Source organism: Nestor notabilis, unplaced genomic scaffold (genome assembly GCF_000696875.1).
Source record: "Nestor notabilis isolate BGI_N333 unplaced genomic scaffold, ASM69687v1 scaffold2485, whole genome shotgun sequence".
In the NCBI taxonomy this organism is placed as follows: Eukaryota; Metazoa; Chordata; class Aves; order Psittaciformes; family Psittacidae; genus Nestor; species Nestor notabilis.
Genome location: NW_009927705.1, coordinates 49,574 through 58,754, shown reverse-complemented (window position 1 = coordinate 58,754; position 9,181 = coordinate 49,574). Strand labels below are relative to the sequence as shown.

At 42.8% G+C, this 9,181-nt stretch overlaps 1 protein-coding gene across 1 annotated transcript in view; it reads left to right on the top strand.

Moving 5' to 3' along the window:
* The window catches only part of CPS1 (carbamoyl-phosphate synthase 1, mitochondrial), a gene marked incomplete at both ends in the record, with an annotated part of 71,210 nt that overhangs the window by 12,896 nt on the left and 49,133 nt on the right, over positions 1-9,181 (top strand). Inside the window, 8 exons of the mRNA XM_010014154.1 lie at positions 609-698; positions 1,789-1,917; positions 2,475-2,581; positions 2,982-3,123; positions 3,646-3,723; positions 5,142-5,237; positions 5,891-5,986; positions 8,938-9,127. Of these exons, the coding sequence (XP_010012456.1) occupies positions 609-698; positions 1,789-1,917; positions 2,475-2,581; positions 2,982-3,123; positions 3,646-3,723; positions 5,142-5,237; positions 5,891-5,986; positions 8,938-9,127 (928 nt within the window). The remainder of the gene's footprint in view (positions 1-608; positions 699-1,788; positions 1,918-2,474; positions 2,582-2,981; positions 3,124-3,645; positions 3,724-5,141; positions 5,238-5,890; positions 5,987-8,937; positions 9,128-9,181) is intronic.

Sequence of the window (9,181 nt, the reverse complement as noted above, 5' to 3'; positions counted from 1 at the left end):
TCTGGAGGAGGAGGTGAAATGTCTGATATATCAGTCTGTCAGGTCCATATGAACATAGGCCATGCTCAGTGACATGCTTAGCCTGGCCTGTACTGCTGTGATGCACTGGAGGTCATTCAGGGGATATCTCCAGCTGTGCTATACTTTGGTCTTACTGTGACTGGAGGGTCAGGGTGGTGGATATGTGATGGATCTGCAGCTGGTGTGAAGCTCCACTGGCATCAGCAGGATGACTTGACTGCAGCTGAAAATCTCTCGCCCTGTATCTGGTGTTTCTCTTGGGCTGCACTAATCAGTGAGAACTGGCTTGCTGCTTCACTGCTAATGAGGTGAAACACAGGAAAAAAGCTTGTCATTAGCTATGGAAACAAGTGATTTCTTAGGAATTGCTGTAATCAACAGTGTATAAAAGAGCATTATAACTTCTACTTTCACAGAAAAATGAAGGAAGTGCTAATGCCTGCAGTGCTTCTGGAGATTTCCCTGTGAATTGATTGTTAAGTACTAGTCCCTATGTGGTGGTGAAATGTTACTCTCCTCCCTGTCTTCCCTGTGTTCTGTGAGCAGGGAGTGATCTGTCATTTACAGCATGGTCTGTCTTTCTATAGGAAGTCAAGGTTTATGGCCGGGGGAATCCAATTAAAGTTGTAGCTGTCGACTGTGGGCTGAAGTACAACATTATCCGCCTGCTAGTAAAGGTAGGTCAGTGCTTTACATCCTTCATCTCTTGTTTTGCTGTGGCAAAAGCCTTGCCTATTCTCACTAGCCTTCCTTCTACCTGGACACATCCATTCCAGTAGCACTTGTGCTCCTAAAACGAGGTACAATTTTTAGGAGGATTTTTATGGGGGTGTTTTCTGAACTTGGTGCACTGTATTGAGGAGGTAAGGAACAGGACCTGTGCAGCAACCTCTCAGCCGTGAGAGGAATTCCTAGGTGAGCTTTAAAAAGACAAGGCACAGCTTCTCTAAAGAACAAGCAAAGAAGGTCAAGGCAACATTGTAAAAAACAAATAAATGGGGGATAAGATTTTGCAGTGAGGATGGTGAATGGCTGAAACAGGCCCAGAGCAGCTGTGGAATGTCTGTCCTTGAAGATATTAAAAACTCATCTGACCAATGCCGTTAGCAACCTGCCCTAAAGTTGAAATTACCTCTGCTTTGAGCAGGGATTGGAGCAAGTGACCTCCTGAGGTCCCTCCATCCTGAGTTATTCTTTAAGTCTTTGATTCTGTGAAAATATTTTCCTCTTAGCACAGCAATGGAGCAGTCCTCCCTTCTGTAGCCACACAAGTGGATTAAAGGGGGTGTCCTTTCATTCTCTAGATCTACAGGGTTTCCCTGTTTTTGTTCTTTAGTTTATGTGGCTATTCCCATTTTTGATGTGCAGGACTATTACTTGCATGTCACAGAATGAGGTTGTGAAGCCCTAATTTAACAGTTAGGATGAATGCACTGTATAAAAGTGACCATATTTTACATGTGTGCATGTATACATGCTTTGTTTTTGCATTCCATTAGTAAGTTTTGATGTCCTTAGTGAATTTCAGACAAACTTGACAAACACTGAGGTAGCTCAAAGATACTAAATCTACCAGTTTTGTGAAGATAATCTGGTCAGATAGTGGAGAGAAGCTATCTGTCTATCTATCGCTATTGTCCCTGGCAAAGGGATGACTGAAATCCAAACTCAACGTCTGGGACATGAGAGCACAGGAACAACCTCCTAACACAAATCCACTTGTTCCTGTCCTCCCCTCGTTTCTTGTTCCCTGTCTTTTCTTCCTAGCGAGGTGCAGAAGTGCATTTGGTTCCATGGGACCATGATTTCACCAGCATGGAGTATGATGGGCTTATAATTTCTGGAGGTCCAGGGGATCCCATGAAGGCTCAGGAGGTGATTCAGAATGTCAGAAAGGTACAGTGTAAGAGCTGTAGGCCAGTTATTCTTCTTTGCCCCTCTTTTCAAGTGCCTGACTTCTAAACAGTTGATTGTACTAACATGTTACAGACCAAATGTTGTTAAGTGATTTCATCTGCCTGGGATATTCCTCATCCTGGTCCACTGCGAGTTGCCTCCAGACCAGGGGTTACAATAAGGCTATACAGACCTTGGTGAGCAATACATAGTAGACGTGATTACTGTGATGACCTTACCAGTGCCTCAGAGTCCCTGTGCTCTTTCAGGACCTCTGACCTTATGAAAAGACAGCCCAAATTTCACAGTGCTCCCATCTGAAGCAGTGTCACACACTAAATGGCTGTAATGTCATTGTATATTCCCTCGAGTAGACTGAGATGTCAAACCATGCTCTGAGGCTTCCCTCTCAGAGGAGAGGAGGAAACCTTTCCTTTGTAGGCTGTTACCACCCTTGCATCAGCTTTTTCCTGAGGTTGTGAGGGAACTGGCATGGTTTGTGCTGGAATTGCTGAACACAGACACTTCAGTATCTCCTGAAAACCTTTTCATTTTAGATCCTGGAGAGCAATCGTCCAGAGCCCTTGTTTGGAATTAGCATGGGGCATCTAATCACTGGGATAGCAGCTGGAGCTACTTCCTACAAGATGCAGATGGCCAACAGGTATGGCAGCTCTTCTGCTTCCCAGGGCGCAGACAGACCAGCTCAGCATTGCAAAAGGCCACAGAGCAGCAGTGTATTGCTTCTGAACTGACTTAATGGGAGATAGCATGTCAGTAACATTACTTTTTCATTCCAGCCTTTCTCCTTGCTTTTAATTTAAACTGCCATGTCATGCATTACTTTTTCTGAGGGTGTTTTGAAAGTTTTTGATGTAATTGATCCCCATCAAACTGAAGGATAGCAGAGCTTCTCCTAGGATTTATCATTTTGAGATTGGCTGCTAGTATTGAACAGCTATTATTGAACTGCTTTGTATAGCCCCAGAGTTATCTGCTCTGATAGTGGCATTTGGACACATCTGACTCTTCTGCCCTTGGTTCTCTGATCCTTTCTCTTTCAGAGGACAGAACCAGCCTGTCCTGAATGCAGTGAATGGACAGGCTGTCATCACTGCTCAGAACCATGGTTATGCTATTGACAGCTCTACCCTCCCACCTGGCTGGAAACCTCTCTTTGTGAATGCCAATGATCAAACAAATGAGGTGAGCTCATGCTTTCCAGGTACCTATGTGCAACATAGCAGCCTCTAGTGAGTGAAGCCTCTCTATCACTTTATTTCACCTCCTGGAAGCTTGCTGTCAGATTACAATTAGTTATTAGGGCTAAACTTGGTGATCTGACCATCTGCTTTACTTGGGGTTTTGCCTGACAGGCCAAAAGGGGTTGAGCCATTACCACTGTTCTCCATACTCGCCCAAAGTGTAAGATTGCAACAGTGATCCTATGATTTCCCTTGAACAGCTGCCTTACTAACTTTTGAGATCTCCCTACCATCAGTGGTGCTCACTCACTTACTGTTGTCTTAGGGCTGGTGCCGTAGGTGTCACAGCCTGTGTCACTGTTTGTTCTGTTGCTTCTGTGTTACCCAGCACAGAAAAGGAATATTATTGCTGTCTAATTTGGCCCGTTGTTGTAATTTATATCAGTCAAGGTATTTTCAAAAGCCATTTCCCCCATGGGAAGGAGCAAGGAAATGCCTGAGACTATCATTTTTATTCCTGCAGGGAATCATGCATGAGACCAGACCCATTTTCACAGCGCAGTTCTACCCAGATGCAAATCCTGGGCCAAGGGACACAGAGGTATGTACGAAGGCTGATATGAACTTGCTTTCAGAGATAGTCTAGGGAGTGCAGATATGTATCAGATACAGTGACAAGTCTTTATGTTGGTGACAGTCCCAAATCTTGGCTTTGAAATGTTGGGATCCTAACAAAGGGCTCAGTCATGCATAGACTTGTGTCTGCTTAGCTTGATCCCCAGCTAATTACAATCAACAGCAAGGCATCTATTGACTTCTGTATGCTTTGGATCAACGATTCCATTCATATGATGTGTATGCTTTGAGTCCTGGTGGGATTATCTGTGTGTTGGAAGTTACTGAAGTGTTTAAGCCTTTGCAGGATCAGGCTCAAATCTCTTGTACCTGGGGTGATTGCAAAAGGAAAAGGTTTTTATCTTAACAGGAAAAAATGCCAGCCAGATGCTTTGTAATAAAACCATTAACTTTCTAATACATTTTAGTTCCACTTTCAAATTTTATAATTACTGTAGAGTTATGTAAATGGATTCACACTTCCTCACTTTGGTTCTCCTAAGTGAAATGAAATTTTAATCCCCCATCTGTGACTTTGCACAAACTCTGTAACAACTGGCTGTGTAGTCACAGAGGATGACTAAGCAGCAACAGGGGATGCGGAATGCAAAGGGGGCATGTCTGAACATAAATAAACCATTTAGCATTGCCTGAGAGAGGAAGATGGAAGAATACATAGAAGTGCTTATTTTAATCTTAATTTGATGATGTTGATTAAACCTTCAAGTAAATCTCTTGGTATCAAGAAGTTTTGTAGCAGTTTGATTGACTAGTGAGTCTTAGAGAACTTGAAACAACCCTCAGCTGAGTCTTGTCTCTCAGCACAAGTCTGTGCACTCCCACTGCTGGGATGGGTTCTATAACACAGTGCCTATCCTGATGGGCTTGCAGGACCCATCTGTACTCCTTCCATAATTTCCAGCAGACAACTTGAGGAGCGGTGTGGACAGAAGCTCTTCAAGTGTGTGGTCAGGTGGGAAGCCTGTCCCACTGTGTGTAGCTTCCTCTGGAAGGACAATACTGATGTAGCACAACTGATGTTTAGATATACCTGTTCAGATCCCAGCTCTGCAGCAGGCTTTGTTCCAGATGGTTCCTTTGAGCTAGTTAAGTGTCTGCTTTTCTGCATTTGAGCTTTTAATGCACATTCATTTGTTGCGCTGCCAGCCATATCCAAGCAGAGCATAGAGATGTGATTGATAAGTGTTTTCTTCCTGATATGACCTCACTTCCTTGAATGCAGCTTTGTCAGATATGTCAGACTTGTTAAATAAATTTCAAACAATGATCCCCTCTTCCCTGACGGTGTAAATCTACCTTCTGAAGGCAGCAGAGCAGAGCTGAGAGCCTGGCATTTATTTAGTTCCACTTTGGTGATTAAATACCTGTGTTTATTTTTCCTAGTTCCTATTTGATTCATTTATTGCACTGGTTAAGAGAGGGAAAGGCTCTGTTTCCTCGGTCCTGCCCAGAGCTGGAATGACAGCTTCCAGAGTGGAGGTCAGTGTACAGACACTCATTACTCATGCCTGTCAGTGAGGCACTTGTTAATTCCTACTGACCCTATGGTACAAAATGGCACAAAAAGCTGACCAGGGAAGTCAGTGGAGGCTTCCCTTACAAAAGACCTGTCAACTGCCTGTCTCACAGTCGTCAGAGGTCTCATGTGTTAACAACTCCTTTTTCTTTGAGAAAGTTTTTTTTGTACTCTCATGGCAGTATGTGAGGTGCCCTGGGATAATCTGGCTGTGAGATTTTGTGCCAGCAGCATAATGTTGATGCCCTGTTGCTTAGCAAATAAGTCTGAAATTCTTAGCGTGAGCTGAATTTCATAGTGTTGCTATCTTAGAAGGCAGCTGGATGTTGTGGGCAGCCAAAGTGAGGCATAGTTGTCTAATAAGCTAACGATACAACTAACAGGTTTACTGTATGCCCTACACATAAGTCATGTGTTTCTCTAAGCAGAGATATATGGGACAAGTGCAGCAGAAATATTCTTAGAAGTAAAACTGTAGTGTTTTTGTACATGACTTTTCTCTATTTAAGACTTCTGGTTTGTAACTTCAGACTGTTCAGTGCAGCACAGTGTCTGTTCATTCCAATATCCTCTGTGACAGGACTGATTTTTTTTCCATGCTCTTTGACATTTCTAGGTCTCCAAAGTCCTCATTCTAGGATCTGGGGGTCTGTCAATTGGTCAGGCAGGGGAATTTGATTACTCTGGATCCCAGGCGGTGAAAGCCATGAAGGTGAGAGGATGCTCTGAAAATACTAACCTCGTGTATTTTACTTTTCCCCTCTCCCAACTGATTGATCATCTGACTGGGATCACTGGGGCAGGGAAGCTGGTGAGCAAAAATGGCTGTAGGGGAATTTAGTCATTTTTTGTTTGTGAACTTGTTGGTTGAGTGATGCGAGTTAACCACTCAGAATTATCTTCCAAAGAGATAGGTTCTCAAGCTTTCCGTTGCAGTCTTCAAGCAGTCTGTTGTTTGAGATGTGTGACTGGTGACTCCAAGCTTGTCAAAATCAATGGAAATGAATCACAGAATGGTTTGGGTTGGAAAGGACCTTAAGATCATCTAGTTCCAACACCCCTGCCATGGGCAGGGACACCTCGCACTAGGCCTTGTCACTCAAGACTCTGTCCAGCCAGGCCTTGAACAATGCCCGGAATGGAGCATTTACCACTTCTCTGGGCAACCTGTTCGAACGCCTCAGCACCCTCACAGTAAAGAACTTCTTCCTTATATCTAACCTAAACTTTTCCTGTTTAAGTTTGAATAGGAGGAATGTGGTCAGCAACAACTGAGCTGCAATTACTGAAACTTTTGTGGTATGCCAACACAGTGCAATGCAGACAAATAACAGCTAAATGGTTGGCTGCTGTCACGACTGTTATGCGAAAGATTTTGAACCCCTTATCAAGGCAGGTTTTCTAAATGCTGTTTATTTCCAATGGGATGAACTTTTTAAAGGTCATGTATGCCAAGTTTTGTTTCCAGAATAGATTGATAATCTTGAAAGGAATGAATGAGAAGTCATTGCTTTGGATGATTTGATGAGAATCAGATGATCTTTAAGAAGGTCCCTTTCAACCCTAACCATTCTGTGATTCTGGGTTACTTGCTGTGGGAATTCTCCCAACTGCTCTGAATACAGGTGGATTTACACCAAAAGAGGAATGGAACCCTCCTGGAGTGCTAGTAATGCACTGTCTTAAGCTGTAACAGAGGTCTCCAATCCAGATGGGTGGCCGTTGTTTAAAAAGGCAGAAGTTGGAGGAAAGGGTTACAAGGGCAAACAGTGAGTGGATTAAAATCCAACATCCCAAACAATATATCAGTAAAATCTGTCTCTCTTAACAACAGTGATCATTAATCCTCTCACTAATTATCTTCCTTAGCAGTGCTAGCTGGTCCTTAAACACCCTGCCCCAGATAAATAGGGAAGAAAGGGCTGAGATGTACAGATACTCCAGCTTGTTGGCAAGCGAGATACCTCTCCCTCCTCCATTCATTGCCACAGAATTATAGCTGTGAATTTCTGAATATGTTTATTAGAGAAGAATGATTTGCTCAGAGATCTCCCCTTTTCCCTCAGCACCACCATGAAAACTACCCAGTTTGGAGTCACTTGTCTAAATTTTCCATAAGGATTTTCTCTCTTCCTTCCCTTCCCTGAACCACACATTTCCAAGGAAAGTGTGTTTCATGGGACAAGAAGGTCAGCAAAAATTTACAGCTGGTCTTCAAGGCAGTATTTTAAGTTATCAAAGGACGGAGCAGAAAGGTTGTACCTGAACTGAGCAGTCAGAGCTCTGCGTGAGAATCCCACTGCTCCTGGTGAACTATATGTTTGTTCCCTCAAACCAATGGGTCAAGCACTCACAAATTTTAAACAAACACAGAAAACCCCTATGGCATTTTCATGCTTATTGTGAACTGGGCAAAAATAGCAATTTCTATACTGGTCCCAATAAGACTTCCATAGCATTTGCTTGAGGAATGACTGACTGAATCTGCCAACATTTTCCTGGGTTTTATTACTCATTTTTTACTATCTTCACAATTCCTGTTTTTAATTAAAGTCATAGTTGTTTCTTAACCTCTGCAACTTCCATATCACAGATCTTTCTATTAAGATGTATTTCGCATCTATAATTAACATTGTTGGCAAATGGTTTGTTTGTAGAAGTTTATTGCTTTACAAGAAGTCGATGGAGATTAGAGTGAGTTGTAAAAATGAGACCACAGCCTTTGCTCTTCCCAATCCTCCTTTCCAGCAAAGCACTAATACACTCTTCTTTATCTTCTTGTGGTTGGCATGGGTTTTTTTGAGCTAGTCTACTTTCTGGTCTCATCATTATTAGCAAAACTTAGTTGGCTTCTTCATTACACACTAATATTCACTATATGAGGAGAGTTGATCTGCCCAGCTCCACCTCAGACTTTTTTATTAATGAGCCAACTGTAGTGAATGTCTGTAGCCAAAAGTGGCAAAACTCCCATTGCTATAGCAGGAAACAGATAAACTTTATCATCACCCTATCTCAATTTCCCATCTGTGACAGAGAAAACACAGTGTGAAGTTTTGGCTAACCTTTGTCTTGCATTTAGAGGCAGAGTTTGTCTTTTTAGTGTGTGCAGTATCAAATAAAAATGTTATGGGACAAGATTTTTAAAGCGATGACACCAAGAAAAAGTATCTTTGGGAAAAGTCAAAGCAAAAAATGTGGATTTGTACTGCTACTAGTTGGTACCAAATCTGATAACTACCTGGATACCCACAGTCACAGGATCTCCCGCTTGGCAAGAAAAGACTGGCTTTTGGTTAGTGTTTCTGGTGACTTTTAGTCTGACTTCCAACAGCAGACACACATGATTATGCTGGAGTTTGTTCCTGTCTCCCTTGCGTAACTCCTAAATGTGCTAAACTATTTCAACCACATATCTGAATCAGGTGGGAATCTCCATTCCCTCAAGATTCACAGGCAGGCAGAGGCACAAAAGTAGAGAACTGGCAGTAGCTCAGCCTAGTCCAAGATACCAGGGATCCCTTAGGGGAGAGTACATAGGTAACCAGGCTTTTTAAATGCTGCTGTTGGTAAACTGCTTGTTGAACCCCATCTCTCCTTGCTGCTGCTGTTAGATCTTTTTCCACTTATTCCTACTTTTAATGCAGATTTTCATTTTGTCAGGAAGAAAATGTGAAAACTGTCCTCATGAATCCCAATATTGCTTCAGTACAGACCAATGAGACTGGCTTAAAGCAGGCTGATGCTGTCTACTTCCTCCCCATCACTCCACAGTTTGTCACAGAGGTCATCAAAGCAGAACGTCCTGATGGATTAATTCTGGGCATGGGTGGCCAGACTGCTCTCAACTGTGGTGAGTACGATATAGGCACTTTGGCACTCCTTGCAGGCAAATTCATGGTTTTTA